Source organism: Xenopus laevis, chromosome 6L, assembly GCF_017654675.1.
Source record: "Xenopus laevis strain J_2021 chromosome 6L, Xenopus_laevis_v10.1, whole genome shotgun sequence".
NCBI lineage: Eukaryota > Metazoa > Chordata > Amphibia > Anura > Pipidae > Xenopus > Xenopus laevis.
The window spans coordinates 64,771,771-64,787,993 of record NC_054381.1 but is presented as its reverse complement, the minus strand read 5'-3'; the positions used below and the strand labels follow the sequence as shown (position 1 = coordinate 64,787,993).

Here is a 16,223-nt window from a genome sequence, read left to right as displayed (position 1 = left end):
AAATGGGAGAAAGGGGCAGATCAGAGTCAGGCTGCGCTGCATTGACTAGCTATTATAAATTTGCTGGAAAGTACAATGCGGGTAACTTTGTAATGCTGGCCCTAGACTTGGCTGGTATTTTACTGGCTGGTAGTGAAATACAGGTCAGGTGGCAAGCCTACTCCCATCCGCACTAAAATTCATGTATAGGTGGGTTACTCTTCTGTGAGACAGTAATGTAGCTATTGCTGGCAGGGCTTGGATGCAGGACATGCAGCCGGGACCCCCAACCCCTCCAGACAAAATGTTCACTCTGACTTTGGACACAAGAGACTCTGGCGGGACCCAAGGGTGTTCAGCCTGGTTTTAATTGCACTTTTGGTAGTTCCACAACTCCTGTGAAATCAGCTGAAGCATTACCCAGGGCACAAATGCCCCCACAAAGGAGATCCAGGAGCAGAGGGCATATTTCTGGAGATAGGGCCTCTTGAGCTCACAATTTTGGTGGCACAATACTTCTCTGGCTTCCATGCTACAGCCTTTTTTGCCAGAACACCAAAAAGAGTCCTGTTTATTATTACTGTATGCCACATATGAATAGCCACTAGGTAGTGTGCAACATCTTGATCAATAACCTGTCAGGAATCTGCATAAAGCTATAGCTAATAGTATCAGCATGCTTACAGGGGTATGGGGCTTTCCAAATCAGTTGTGCTTCTATGCATATACAGTATAAGAATTTTTACATTGTACTTTTCTACCCTATAAAAAAACCTTTTTATTTTCTATAAATTTAGAACAGCAATACTTGTAGTAATGCTAGATGCCACAGTCCCAAGGTTCCAGCACATTTTTCATAGTGTTATTAAGTACAAATATATTTTTAGTGAATTCCACCGCCCCCAGATATAATAAATCAGGTCCCAGTCTTAAACATTTTTTGGTAACTGTCTACTTTAGTATACAAATATAGACGAGCAGGATCTAATGATAATCTATGATAGGAAAACAATGAATTGTTGTTACCTTATTACAAATTAAATCTGTTTGTTAAGTGTTTTTACTTCAATATTTAAAACAAAGTTTAGAATTAAAAAATTGGAGATGAGATAAAAGTATCACAAATACACACACCCCTATTACTTTTTAAGGGTGACACCATAAATGTGTGTGTGTGTGTGTGTGTGTGTGTATATATATATATATATATATATATATATATATATATATATATATACATACATTTATGGTGTCACCCTTAAAGGAGAAGGAAAGGCTTGATGCACTTGGGGTGCCAAATGTTGGGCACCCCCAAGTGATTGTATTTACTTACCTGAAACCCTGGGCCAGTGGTCCTATCAGCAGAAAACTGCACTGGCCCAGTGAGCAGCACGGAGTGATCTTCTTCCATCTTTCTCTGTCTTCGCACGGCTGCGCATGCTCAGTAGATCGAAAAGCTGAAATTTAACTAAAAAGTCGGCTATTTCGTTCAACTGCGCATGCGTTTGCCACGGGAAATTTGAAGAAAGAAGAAGAGGAAAGTGGATCGTTCCGTGCTGCTCGCTGGAATAATCCCTGGCTGGTGCAGTTTTCTGCTGAAAGGAGTACAGGCCCGGGGTTTCAGGTAAGTCAATACATTCACTTGGGGGTGCCTAACATTTGGCACCCCCAAGTGTACCAACCCTTTCCTTCTCCTTTAAAAAGTAATGTATCGTTCTACCATGTTGCCTCCAGTAAATTACCTTAAAATGTGCAAGTGTTTCCATTATCCGGAAACCCTTTCTCCAGAAAGCTCCGAATTACGGAATGGGCGTCTCCGATAGACTCCCTTTTATGCAAATAATCCACATTTTTAAAAATTATTTCCTTTTTCTCTGTAATAATAAAATAATAACTTGTAACTGATCCCAGCTAAGATATAATGAATCCTTATTGGAAGCAAAACCAGCCTATTATCTGATGTTTATATGAATTTCTAGTAGACAAAAGGTATCAAGATCCATATTACGGAAAGATCCGTTATCTGGAAAACCCTAGGTCCCCCGAGCATTCTGGATAACAGGTCCCATACCTGTGTATTTACAAATCATAAAGCTGGCTGGCAGCAGAAGGGTTAAACTATAACTGTCACACTGTGGCCAGATTTGGGGTGGTTGCCCAACACAGTGACGTTCCTCACCAGCTGCACTTCACATTATGGTCCATAGGTGTCGCTCCTGTCCCTATAGTTCTTCCTTAGACTCAGGGCTCTGCTGCTAACCCAGACTTTATTGAGTAACTCCACTCCCTCGCTGAAACGACTGGCTTTGATCGCAGAGTGTTACAAAAATACGTCCCCTCTGCACTGTTTGGTCTGAACAGAGTCGCAGAGCTCACCCTCCCACCACACCTCTAGCAGAGATTTCTACATCAGAAAAAAGCAGCGTCCCTGGTTGCATTGAGTCTGCTTCTGGAGTGCTACAGCTAAAAGTCCTTGCGTCTTTGGATCTGTCACAGGATGGCTGGGAAATCTCTTTACGGATCAGAGAGGAGCCACTGGAAACTGCTGCTTGCTGCGATTTCCCTCACTGTGGTCTATTCGTACAACATTGATTTGGATCACCCAGTTGTCTTCCGAGGTCCGAATGGTTCTTTCTTTGGCTATTCCGTCCTGGAACATTACCACGATGAGACAAGATGGTAAGTTGGAACTGCTAGAAGTTTTCATGCATCCGCCCCTCCTCCCCAGGACTCCCTTCATCCCCTTCTATTCACATTTTCCATTGTTTTCTGTGCTGTTGCACAAGGTGAGTGGGATGGATATGGTCATATAACTGGCCCCAATGCATGAGGCTTTCTGGACCGCTATATTAGCAATGCAAGAGCACAGTCCTTGCCAAGTTCTATCAACTGTAGCAGAACTACAAATCCCAAAATTGACCCTGTGTGTGTGTGTGTGTGCGCGTGTGTGGGGGTGGATGTTATAGTTCTTGCAGCTAAAGTGCCAAACCTTGCCTGGGTGTACAGAATCTCTTCTTATATTATCTAAATCAATACATGTAGTCTTATTGTGCTATTAATATTAGGATCAGTAAATTCAGCTTTCTAGGAAATCATGCTTTGTGAGTTATACTTCATAGATACACCGATAAAAGCACAAAGAGCTTACTTTTTAAGGCAGTACAATAACACTGGTTTATAATTAAAAAAAATAACCCTTTAGTGCTAAAGCAAATGTGCTTCCCCTGTGCTGCATATACTTTTACCCATTATTTATATAGTGCTAAAAGATTCCTCAGCACCTCGTAGGGAGTTTTCAGCATTTATATCAGTCTCTGGTAGGGTTGCCATCTCACCCCTTTAAAACCAGCTACATATAGAATCCACATAGTGCATGGCAATAATTCATTTAGATGCATGCTGCATGGCTGGACATAAATCAGTACAGTCTGCAGCATTTCTCTAAATTAATTGCAATTAAGCTGTGCAGGATGTAGATTCAGTATGTGTCTGGCTTTAAAGGGATGAGGTGGCAAACCTTGTCTCTGGACCAGAATTGATTCAGTTTAACCAGGAACCACTTCAAGAACAAGGAAATTGAAAATAACTGATGCTCCTCTTCACTTAAAAATGGACCAGCCTGGGGTATATCCCTATCAGCACCGCCATGTTAGCCACTTCCCAGCAGTCCCTCTTATTCTCCAAGCGTGTGCGCAGTATTGTTAATGTTTAGGTGGGGACTGTTGAGGCCATAATTGCATGGGGAGCAGGAGGTCCCAGACCATGGGGTCTGCTGTATGGGACCTCTTGCACCAGGCAAGGGTTTGCTGTGGTGAACCATGTGAACCCAAAGTTTTTGGGGCCTGCTACTACTAGTTATGCAACTGATTGATATACTTGAAATATTGTCATTGAATAATTGTTATTAAATAATCCCCATCCCCTTACAGCACTGATTCCCAACTAGTAACTCGTGACATCATCACCCTGTCCCATTTACACCACCATCTGGTTTTATACCAGCCAACCACATTTTTAGGGCTGCACATTTCTTGAACCAACTCATATCCAGAGCACATGAATATCAGTGGAAATTGATGGGCCAACGCATAAGTACCAATAATTGCTTTATTGGTAAGTGTATTGCCAGCTTAAAGGGACAGTTTGGTTCAGTGAAAGGGACTTGTGCAGAAAATAGTTTTTCTTGATAGTTTTAATTAGGAAATATTAAGGTTTTTTTGGGGGGGGGTTGCACTAAACAAGGCAAACTTGCATGGACCAATTGAGTGTCACATTTTACTTCCTGGTTCCAATGAGCAAATTCAAACAAATCATTATTGAGTTTTGGCAAACTGAAAATGCAACAGCTGTAGTTAAACTCGTTTGATGCTCCATATCTTGAATTAGTAAATGACCATGTGTCAGCCCATTCAACTCACAGTGGAGGCAGCACCAGGCATCCCCAGTCTCTATAAGAATGGTCACATCAAAAAAATTGACTTGATCTGTGGATGCTGAATATAAAGTTAAAGTCACAATTTACTTCCTGGTCCCAGTGGATAAAGTAAAAAAAATCAGCAGTCCAACGAGAAGCCTCTCAACAATGAGTTGTAATTGCAGGTAGGAAGGGGTTTAATTATTTTTTATTTTATCACTGGACTGCTGATTTGATTTACTTTTCTTATTGGGACCAGGAAGTAGCATGTGACTTTCGTTTCATATTTACATTTTTCCTTGTTTCATGTAAGAAATAATAAAATCTGTAGCTATTTACAAATCAAAACAATAGCAAAACGTTTTTAAGCACAAGTCCTATTCATTGTGTTATTGTTGAGTTAGCCAAGACACAGACAACAGCAGATGAAAATTCTAACTAAATATATTAAAAGTACTGCATCTCTTTTAAACTCAATCAAGCTATGCCTAGGGTCTAGTTATATGTATGCAGAGCTTCACTTCCCCTTTTTTAAATTCAGGAGCCAAGCTCCTATTGCAGCACAACAGCACCCTATCTAAGTGGCTCAACATGAATCAGTTCCATGCCCTTCCCATATCATCTTCATGGGATAATGGTTGTAGAGGTCTGTGCTGTTCACATGCAGAACAGACTGGCCATATACAGACTGGCCAATGAAGAGAATGGCCATACCATATATAGCCCTTGTATAAGTGGGTTAAGCCTGCAGGGTTATAGTTGGTAAATGTGCAGCATGACTTACTGGATTGGTCATTGTATAGGCCTCCTTAGATTGTATGGAAAAGGAATGGTTGTGCACATTGAGCCCTCTATGTAAACCATGTACATATGCCAGAACTATAAACATGAGCATAATACATACAATTAGGGTAATGCAGATGCTAACATAGAACATGCAGCTCTTTACATTACATGAATAGAGGTCTTACAATAAGAATGCCCTTCTTACAAGAGCCTGCAATCTAAATACTGTAGCTTCATTTTGCAGTTGTATATTCCATACCTCCCAACATTTGAAAAACTAAAAGAGGGACAAAAATTTGTCCTGGGGCAATTTTTGGTCATGCCCATTTTATGGCCACACACCCTCGTTACCATGTCCATTTAACAAAACTTGGCAGGTAATAATAGTTTGAACACATCTGGGAGTTTTAGTGCAATGTTGCATGCTCTATAACAGTTTTGCTAATGAAAGTATATTGCCCTTTAAGCTGCTAGTTTCAGTTCTCCCAAGAGACTTGCTTATCTTAATAGTTACAATTGTTCTTTGCTTATCTTAAATTGTTACAAAAGTATCAAATTGCAGCTGCTGGCTGTTCTGGGCTCTCTGCCAAAAAGGGCCTTGTATTAATTGAGTTTCAGAAACTTTGAATTTTTTTTTCGAGTCATATTAGGAGATCAAAGAGAAACCCAGGACTGTTGGTTGAGCTGTCAAAATCGGGACTGTCCTGCAACAAACGGGACAGTTGGTAGTTATAGGAAAGGAATGTTTGCCCTGTTTTTTAACATGAATTATAGGTAATAACTGACTAGAAATCAAACCTTGATGGTCAGTTCAGATTTGCTATTGCCATACACAAGTGTCTCCATATTTACATACAGCAATGTGCATGTATGTGTGTGGCAGCAGTTTTATAGGCTCTAGCCATACCTAGGTCTAATCAAATGCATCTGGTTTATAGTATTTTTTTCTGATCAGGCCAGAATTCCATTAATCTTAGAATCCACAGATTTACAACTACTGATGCTGTTCTTATTTGAGATGGTACATTGACAGTACCATTATGGGATATTTTTGGAGGCTTCCATCAATGTTAATAATTTCAGTATGTGTGGGTTGGCTGGAGTGTGAAAAATTCCCAGATATGGTTGTGTGTATGAAATAACAGTGTAAGATGTGTGGTGCTTGTGCCTTGTAAAACAAAATGAAAAATAGCAGCTGTTCCTTGAGCATCTTTTGCTTAAACAATGTTACTTCTTAAAGTTACTTTTAAAAGCTTGGCAGTAGGAACATTGATCTTCCAAAAGAAGAATTTCCCGTAGAGCTGTCTATTTGTTATACAATGGGGCAACAAAGGACACAGGTCATGAGTAGCTGCACACAGACATTCAGCATCCCATACAAATATTTTTTAATACATTTTTCTTTAATTAATTAGCTTATGTTCAGGCACCCATGGATTATACCCCTTCCTATTGCTGATGAGAACTCTATGTAGTGTGTCATGGAGAGTGAGCGTAGGTACAATTCTAGGGGGGGCCCTTATGTTCCCTACAGGTTATGACAATTGACTGTCTTTCCCTGATACAGGTGGTGGTTTTACAAAATGAAGGGTAAAATAATTTGTATTTTATGTCAATCGCAATGAATATTGAAACCTCTGTCCAACATAAGGAACACAACTCCAAACAGTTCTATGGACAAGTCAGATTTTATTTTTTGTCAGAAAGCTTAGCGTTGAAAAGACATAAAAGGGCTTATGATGAAGTGTGCAAAGTGTAAAAGTGCGGCAGACACAGTTTTTTGCACTCCTAGAATGGGGCCTTGCTCTAGACATAGAGCTGCCTGCCTTTGGCAGTATTGCATTCAGAGGAGCAGGTAGTGGAGAGCATGTGGGTATCCCCTGAAATGCATGGACCTAAAACTCAAAACTGCCCCACATTCATTAATATGGCATTTCACCTTCATTTTTGCTATAGGCCACTGTGCTTGGCTAGAATATTCTATTCTCCACAGGCAGACTTGTTAATGCCTCCTATTGTGAATGTTTTATGACAAATGCACATTATATATGCTTGTAAATGCAAACAGGCACAGAAGGAACATTCCATGTACTCCATTCCTTTGTTTTCTCATTTAGTTGTGTTTATCTTTTCCTTTAAACCTTGTAATGTGTAAACTTGCAGTAAAAAAACAAGTCCAGGGAATTGGGGCTTAATGCGCCATAAGCAATAAACTGCATAAAATGGGAAGGTAACTTGGCGTAAGTAAAGGTCTATTCTATGTATGAGACCAATGTTTTGGTCCCTGTTTGGGACCTTGTCAAGGTTGAAAAAGATCCCAAACGGGGACCGAAATGAGAATTTTTGATGCACGAGACCCTTAGTTGCTGATAATTTCTTTTGTTTATAAATTAAGTTTTTTACCGTGCATCAGGGCAGTTAAAGGAAAATTTGGTGCTGTCTAATGTTTAATATATATCATATATACATACGCATACCTCCCAACTGTCCTGTTTTTCAAGGGACAGTCCCAATTTTGACAGCTCAACTCAGTCCCGGGTTTTATTGTCTAGAAATTCGATTTGCAGTGGGATAACAAGTGAACCTTGACAAAGGGGGTTACCCCAAAACGTTGCATACCGCAATAAACCTTTAGCAAGGGCTCACCCTGCCAGCATTTACCTGTGTGCCTGTGATTTCATTTCTCCATGACAAGTGAACCTCCATACATAAAACGGTCACTGTTTTAGCATGGGGTCTGTCTCTTACCGTTCCATGTGTGTCAGCCAGGAGCAGTGATAGGTGAATCTGGTTGTTTTGTCTGCTGATGGACAGCAGTGGACAAAATGCCTCACAATGCTGTGAATCCCTATGCAAGAAGCACATATTGTACAATATCTGACATTGAGGCACCCATATGTAATAATCAGGAATAAAATCAATACACTGGTGCAAGTTTGGTGCAGGCTTAACTATGGGTTACTACACTGGGGCAATCTTTGTGACTTTTATTATATAAAGGGGATAGGCAGAGCTGTGGAGTTGGAGTCATGGAATCGGAGTCATAGGGTTGGAAGCAATTTTGGGTATCTGGAGTTGGAGCCACCAAAAATTTACCTACTTCGTCTCTCAGGGACGGAACTAGGGGAAGGCAGAAGAGGCACGTGCCTGCGGCGCAAAGCTTGGTGGCCGCCAGGCACATACCTCATAATCAGCCTACCCCTAGTCCTCCACTGAAAAAGGTTAAGCGGGAAGCACTCTCTGATTGTGCTATCACAGAGCCCTCTGATTGTGCTATCACAACCGCACACACGTGTCCCCTTTTGCGCACGGGTGGAGGGGCACGAAGTGACCAGCCGGCACTGCCGACTCCTAAAAACTTTAAATACAAGTACTGAACATAATCAAATCAGATTTAAAAACTTCAATGAAGGAGAATATGGCAGAAGCAAATCTGTTTCTAAGAACAATACTTTAGTTAATTTTGGATTGTATTTAACAGCTATTCTACAGCTACTGTATATGCTAGGTTCAATTAATAAATAAGTTGTTTTAGGTTTTCCAATTGTTTTTGGTTTATGTCGTTTAACTTTGATTTTGGTTTAGAATTACCAAAGGATGTAGTTTATATTTTTGAGTGTTGGCAGTGATAAAATGCCTTGTATGTTGTGTACTTAACTTCTTAACATTAGTATATTAAATGAACAATAACAACAAAAAATGAAGTGTTTTAAAGTAATTAACATATATACTGCTAGCATGCACTGGGAAAGCTATATGTGTTTACACAGTTTACATAACAAACAACAGATAAAACACCATTGTATTGGACAGGGCTTATTTTATGTTATGTGCTGTGTAACCTGTACCTTGTCTCCTTTTTCAAGCTTGAATAGGTGCCCTCATGGCTACACAGCAGCTTGTTCATATAAACTATAGTAGTGTTTCTGAAGCAAACCCGCCAGTTTTACCAGTGCAGAGCAACAGTGCATTATATTTTAATTAATTTGATTCGCTTTGAGTTTTTGGTGTTACTGTTCCTTTAAAACAGAGAAGTCGGAGGTACCATAAAATGAGGAGTCATAGGATTTGTGTACTGACTCCACAGCCCTGGAGATATGAGAAAAATTAGAATATTTTAAATAATATATTTAATTACATGTTTAAATTATGTTGTGTTATGTATGTGCTTTAGCATATAACTTGTGCTTTTCACAAGATTTATTTTTTAAGATGTTAAGAACACGTTAGGCAGGTGCTCCAAAATAGATGCAATAGAGAACTCATATTGATGCAGTTCATTAAGGTAATTGAACCCAAACACAATCCTGTACTCCTATACTTGGTTGAGAATGTGTGCATCCTGCCTCTTTTGAATGGCACACCTATTGATGCTATTGAGTTCTCACAGAGTTGCGATATTTTGAGCAGGTACTCTAGAAGTGACACAACCCCCAATCTGAAAATGCTAGATGCAACTTGCATCCCGTTAGCTGTTGCGTCAGTTCAAAATCAGTGGGGCTCATTTATCAACACTGGGCCATGAGCAGTTACCCATAGCAACCAATCAGTGAATAGCTGCAAGTAGAACAATGGATGCAACAATTTGATTGGTTGCCATGGGTTACTGCCCATGGGCAAATTTGCCCAGTGTTGATGTGACCCCCAGTGAGTGCAATTGAAGTGGACACATCTCAGATTTCAGCTGCAGCAGTGCTGGAATTATGAATTATAGGGGTGAAATGCAGCATTGTGGGTAAAAATACATGTTGATTTGAGCCCAAAATTCTTTGCACTTAGCACTTGCGTTCATAAAGTACCCCTTCTAGGCTTTCTTCTCTTCTTCAAAAGTGAAATTACTTTTTTGTATGTTGTCAGAATGTGAGCCCTTTATATGTTAAGGAACGATTCTCCATAAAATAGTAATACCTCTTGTTATTATGCTTTATTTAAACAGTGCTGACATATTCCACAGTGCTATTCAGAGACTGACCATTATTCCCTGCCCCAGTGGAAGTTACAATGTAAGGCCCCTATCATGCACACTACAGTATGTCCATCTTAATACACAAGCACCACGATTAACCTGTAAACTAAGTGATGCCTAGTGATGTCATCGGCTATAATAAAAATGCATTATTGTCACTTGTGTTTTAGAACTCACAGAAACTGGCTATTAAAAATAGGATGTACGCACTGTAGTATTAGAAGTCAACCTTGGAGTTTCATGACCTTTATAAAAACCAGCCATTTTGCACCTTCTTTTGGTCTTTCAACTCCTTGATGGCATATTTATTTAAGAGTGAAACTAGAGTTCACCACAGAATGAAATTATTTTTAGAGGAGCAAATCAATGGTGAACTTTCACCATTGATAAATATGCTTCCAAAAATCCATCAAGAGCAGTGGAATTTCACTACTGCAGACTGTGGCAAGCTCTTGTTTCACTCTCTAGCAGATATGCCCCTAGGTGACTTCTAGTATCCTAGGTTTTTACAATACATTATTGTACATTATTCTTTGTGGCTAGTGTCATTAGCCACTTTTGTTTTTATGTTTCACGGGATTGTTTGTCCAGGTGATGTGAGTTTTTTTCCTATTTATTTTAGACTGCTCCATTTGTTTTCATATGCCATAAAATGAAGTTCATGGCAATCTGCTTTCATTCCTGTAGTCTCTGAAGATCCATTCAGGACTGCTGTCTGTTTTTTTAACCCAGCAGTGACTCACTACTTCATAATCTACATTTAAATGTTGGTGCTGCTTTTATCAGCTCTGTTGAAAATCTGTAATAATAACTATGAGTAATAATAACTATGAATAAATATAATTGTATATTTTGGCTCAGCATTTAAGCAGTGATTCCCAGTCTCTCTAGTGCCAAGACTTACACCCACCCAAAGTTCTGAGCTGGACTTATCAGCTACTTTTAGGGTGGGAATCCGGATGGGGTGAAACAAAAGTCTAGCAGGAAAATAATATCCAAAGTTATAACTTTTTACATATTTATTGCTGTGCATTACATTTTTAATTTCTGAGTACATGCAAGTGGAGATATTTTTTTCTTTGTATTGTGGTGCCCAAAAGGATGTTGTTTTATAAATTTAGTTTAATAAATAATAATGGATACTTATTCAGGCTTGGATTATGACTTTACTGCATAAAATTTACATTCGGAAAGGGTGTACATGTACGTTTTGAACAGAATAGTGGCAGTTTACTGAAGATGTATTTGTGTTTGAGACATCCACTGTCCATTTTAATTGATAACTGGATCGATCACATATCCTGCACCATGCACATCACTTTGCTTTTTGGTTACAATATTATATATATTATATAATATTACAATATTATATATACAACACCCCAGGTACACAATCCTTCTCCATTTAAAGCGGTTGTTGTTCACTTTTCAATAAACTTTTAGGGGGTTATTAACAACAATCCAATTCATCTAATTTTTTTAATAAAAAAACTCCCATCCATGATTTTGCTTTATTTATCATTAAAATAACTCGAAAAAATCATATTGGGGAAAAAACTAAATAAAATTGAGCGAAAACTGAATCGTGTGATTTTTTTCTGACTTTTCTCCCGAATTGCTTGATTTTTTCTGATTATTTCCCAAAAAAACCCAATTTTTCAGATTATCGAGCTAAACAGAGTGCAAACCACAATATCTTCAAATTGGGATAAGAACATCTGCCATTGACTTATACATAACCTTCATAGGTTTGAGATGGCAGAATTTCGGATTCTGGCTTTTTGCAGCATTGATGTATAATAAATTTAGAAAAATTCTTGTTTTTTTTCCCACTAAAAATAAAAGTTTTAGCCCGACGAGAAAAAATTGAGTTTTAATAAATGATCCCTAATTAGTACAATTAGTAAAATAGAGAGTGATATTCTCCGACAATTTGCAAATGGTTTTCATTTTCTATTATTTGTGGTTTTTGAGTTTCAGCTTTTTATTCAGCAACTCTCCAGTTTGTAAATTTATAAATCAAGTTGCTAGTGTAGATATTAACCTAGCAACCATGCATTGATTTAAATAAAAGAATGGAATATGAATAAGAGAGGACCTGAATAGAAAGTTGAGTAATAAAAATGAGTAATAATAATAATTTTGTTACAGAGCATTTGTTTGTTTAGTTGGGGTCCGTGACCCCATTGGAAAGCTGGAAAGACTAAGAAGGCAAATTATTAAAACACTATAAAAAAAATAATAAAGGCCAATTGAAAAGTTGCTTAGACTTAGCCATTCTTTAACATACTAAAAGTTAACCCAAAGGTGAGCCACCCCTTTAATCTACGCAAATTAAACCAGATACCAAATCCTTTAATTGTACTAATTATGCCATTACGGTCTTCTGACTTTTGCTGTCGCTATGTATGATACAGCAGATGGAGCTGTGAGGTCTGTTGGTTAGAATACCGCAGTAATCTGGTGTGTATGAGAAATTTGGTTCCAAGCTGTATTTTTTGTATCGGTCAGTTGGAACCACATAATCTTATGGAGCCACTCCTTGACAAACTGATGCCTGACCCTATCACTGGAACAGTTATTTGCAACAGAGTCTCTAGTTAATTTTTTGGATATCCGGTAGGTGATTTCCTTGTCAACTCCTTTGTCCCGAGAGGTCCCACAGCCCATAACTGGACACTAAAAATGATGACAGCTGGAAAACCCTAAATACAGAAGCCTCTGTCAGTAGAAATCAACGCTTAACTATCACATATTTAGTAGATAACCATCAATTGCTCAGCTGCAGTCCTCTTAACTAAGCTCAATGTGTTATAAATAAATTTATTCCGGCCCTGAGCCAGAAAAAAAGCATGAATTTCTTCAGCACCATTTGGCTTTAAAGTGTTTGTGTATTTGCCACTCTGTATGACGACACTGTTTGCTATTAAGAGACAGGCTGCGCTCCATAAAAGGAAATTAACATTTCAATGACCTTTTTGAAAGTGCTGCATAAAGTATTTTCTTTGCCGATAGCATCAAGGACACATTATTTTGACCTTGGTTGATGTTTTACAGTTTTGTTCTCTCTGTATTTTGTTTTTAATACTAGAGGGTCTGGTTTACCTTTGTTAGCTTTTTTTACGCAACTTTATTGGGAGAGAATTGACTTTAAACTGGACGTTTTCTGTGAATATGTGTACAATTTTTTGGTCAGGTTTTTGCCAGCTATTTGTGAATAGAACAGCTATTATAAATATGTGATCTATTATCCAAAAACCCAGAAATCTCTGAATTAAGGGACAGTACTAAATTACAGGACGGCATACACTCCATTTTAATCAAATAATTCAATATCTAAATTGTCTTTTTTCTCTGTTATAATAAAATAGTACCTTGTACTTGATTCTCAGATATAATTAATTCTTATTAGAGGCAAAACAATTATATTGGGTTTTTTTATTATTATTTATTGTTTTATTACTTTTCAATAATGTTTACAGAAAAAAGAAGGAGAAAGGTTTGTAATAAAGTACAGCATATAAAAACAGTGGTTAATGTGTCATTATTAAATAGCTTTATACTTCTTTTTCATTCAAACGTCAGGTTATCTGTACCTAATGCTAGCGCAGCCTGTCTCTTAATTATCCTGGGACCACGGGTACCAATTTTAGCTCCCCCTCGTAAGTCCTGTCCAGGAGCCTGTCCCTAATGGATTCCATTGGTCTGATCCAGTTTACCTTGGTCTCCAGTGTTTGTCGACCTGGTATTTGCGGTCGCTTCCACTTTGCTGCCAACAGTGATCTTGCTGCTACTAGGATATGTGTAGCTAATTTGTGAGATTGTTTGGCTCTGATTTTCTTACCCTGGAGAAATGTATGGGGATAGCTTGAATGGTGCAGTGAAGTACCTCAGAGAGCAGATTCGCAACTATCTTCCAGAATTTCTGGGCTTCTGTGCATTTCCACCAGGTATTTAGGAATGACCCCTGTTCACCACATCCTCTAAAGCAGAGAGAGTGGTCTGGATTACCGCTAAGTTTGCTGATACGTGTATGGGTGTAGTACCAGTGAAATATAATTTAAATTTTTCGCTGGAGGCTGCACAGACAGATGTTTCCCACAAGATTTTTGGATATCGCAAAATCTAGATCTACACCCCATTTTGTCATGTATGGCTGATGAAAGTCAGTGTTGTCCGACGATAGGCAATTGTAAAGCAGAAAGATTAGGTGTGATGGGTAAGATTGTTTGAGGCACATGGTCTCAAAGTATGTTGGAGATTGTATTCTTTGGTTTTTAACCTCAGTTTCTGCATAATGTCTGATTTGTAGGTATCGGAAAAATTGTGAGCATGGGATTTTGTATTCTTCATTACATTTTTGGATATGGTAGACTGGTCCGGATGAAAGGATGCAATATTAACCATATTTGCGTCCATACAGGGTTTAAAGTCTGTTGGTTTGCATCCCGGTGGAAATCTCTTGTTGTACAAAATGGTTCTGTGTCTAATACTATATGTACCCAGTTTCATCTAAATATCTGTTGAGTCCCACAGTTCTAGTGCTTGCATTGAAGTGGGTAGGAAATTTCTGGGGGTGGCCTTAATTCTGGGTCTCTTGCCACCCATATGGGCTTTTTGTAGTGAGGATGCTGTTTTTTCTGTAAAATGTATTGGTAGTGTCCTAAATAAATATAGAAGTCTTGGTAACAATGTCATCTTGACAGCCGTTATCCTACCAAACCAAGAGAGGTGATATGTATGCCATATAGATAGATCTTTTTTGAGCTTGTTGAGCAGTTTTGGGTAGTTAGCTTTATATAGGGTGTCATAGGTTGGTGTAAGGTGAATTCCAAGATATGCTAAGGATGTTTTTTCCCATTTGTAGTCAAAATTAAGTTGAAGTAGTTTTAGTTCCAATTCAGGCATTTTCAGTGTCAGTGCGTGTGATTTTGTGGGGTTAATTTTGTATCCAGAGATTCGTTGGAACTGATTTAATGTCCGAAGTAAGTTAGGAAGGGTAGTTTGAGGTGATGTGAGTGTGAGGAGAATGTCATCAGCAAAGAGGTTGATTTTGTGTTCTGTTGGTCCTACTTTAATGCCATAATGTCTACGTTATTTCTGATGGCGTGGCCAGGGGTTCTAAGGATAAAGCAAATATTAGTGGCGACAAAGGGCAACCCTGGCGCATCCCTCCTTTTATCTCAATCCGTTTAGACATGAGACCCATACTAAGTACCTAAGATGAGGGGGCTGCGTATAGTTGCCTGTTATGTCTATGTCCTGTTATGAATGGATGTGGTATTTGTAGTTTTTCTAGGACTGCGAACATATAGTTCCAGTCCAATCTATCAAATGCTTTTTGTGCATCTAGGGATAAGAGACTGGTAATTTTGGTGCAAGATTTATTAGATTAATTGCTTTACGGATACTATCAGCAGCCTGGCGTCCTGGCACAAATCCTACCTGATCCTTGTGAATGATCATAGGGAGTAGCGTAGAGAGTCTGTTGGCTAATATCTTCGCGAACATCTTAATATCTGTGTTAATAAGTGAAATCGGCCTATAGCTTTCACAGTTATGGGGATCTTTCCCTGGTTTTAAGATCATAGTTATGGATGCTGTTTGCATATGTTGTGTAGGTGGAGACCCTTCCAGGAGCACCTGGTAAAGGTCTTTTAGATGTGGTAGTAGGTTCTCCGCAAATGTTTTGTAATATTTTGCTGTAAAGCTGTCTGGCCCAGGTGCTTTACTGGGTTTGGAGGTTTTAATCACTGATTCAATTTCCTCTATTGTTATGGAGGCAGCTAGCATCTCTTGGTTTTCTCTATTTAATTGTGGGGGGAATGGATCGATGATGTCCTGATAGTATGACTTATCCAAGTTCTCTTTCCAGGTTTAGTTGAGTGAAGTTTGCTGTTTGTGGGGTCCAAGTTGTTTAGGTCTCTTTATAGTAGGGATCTGGTCCTTTCAGTTCTACCGAACCTACTGATTCAGATAGCGTACAGAAATTATAAGGTAGTGTTCCTGTATTGTTCCTTGACACTGTTGCTGTCTTGTTATGGCAGGATGGCCCAGTGTTTCTGGGTTGTATATAGA

The 16,223-nt window shown here is 38.8% G+C and overlaps 1 protein-coding gene across 1 annotated transcript in view; it reads left to right on the top strand.

The window, feature by feature from the left end:
- The first annotated feature begins 2,172 nt into the window (after positions 1 to 2,172).
- Positions 2,173 to 16,223, top strand: part of itga9.L (integrin subunit alpha 9 L homeolog) — a 212,458-nt gene continuing 198,407 nt past the window's right edge. Inside the window, exon 1 of the mRNA XM_018267579.2 lies at positions 2,173 to 2,658. Coding sequence (XP_018123068.1) covers positions 2,477 to 2,658 — 182 coding nt within the window. The 5' untranslated portion in view covers positions 2,173 to 2,476. The remainder of the gene's footprint in view (positions 2,659 to 16,223) is intronic.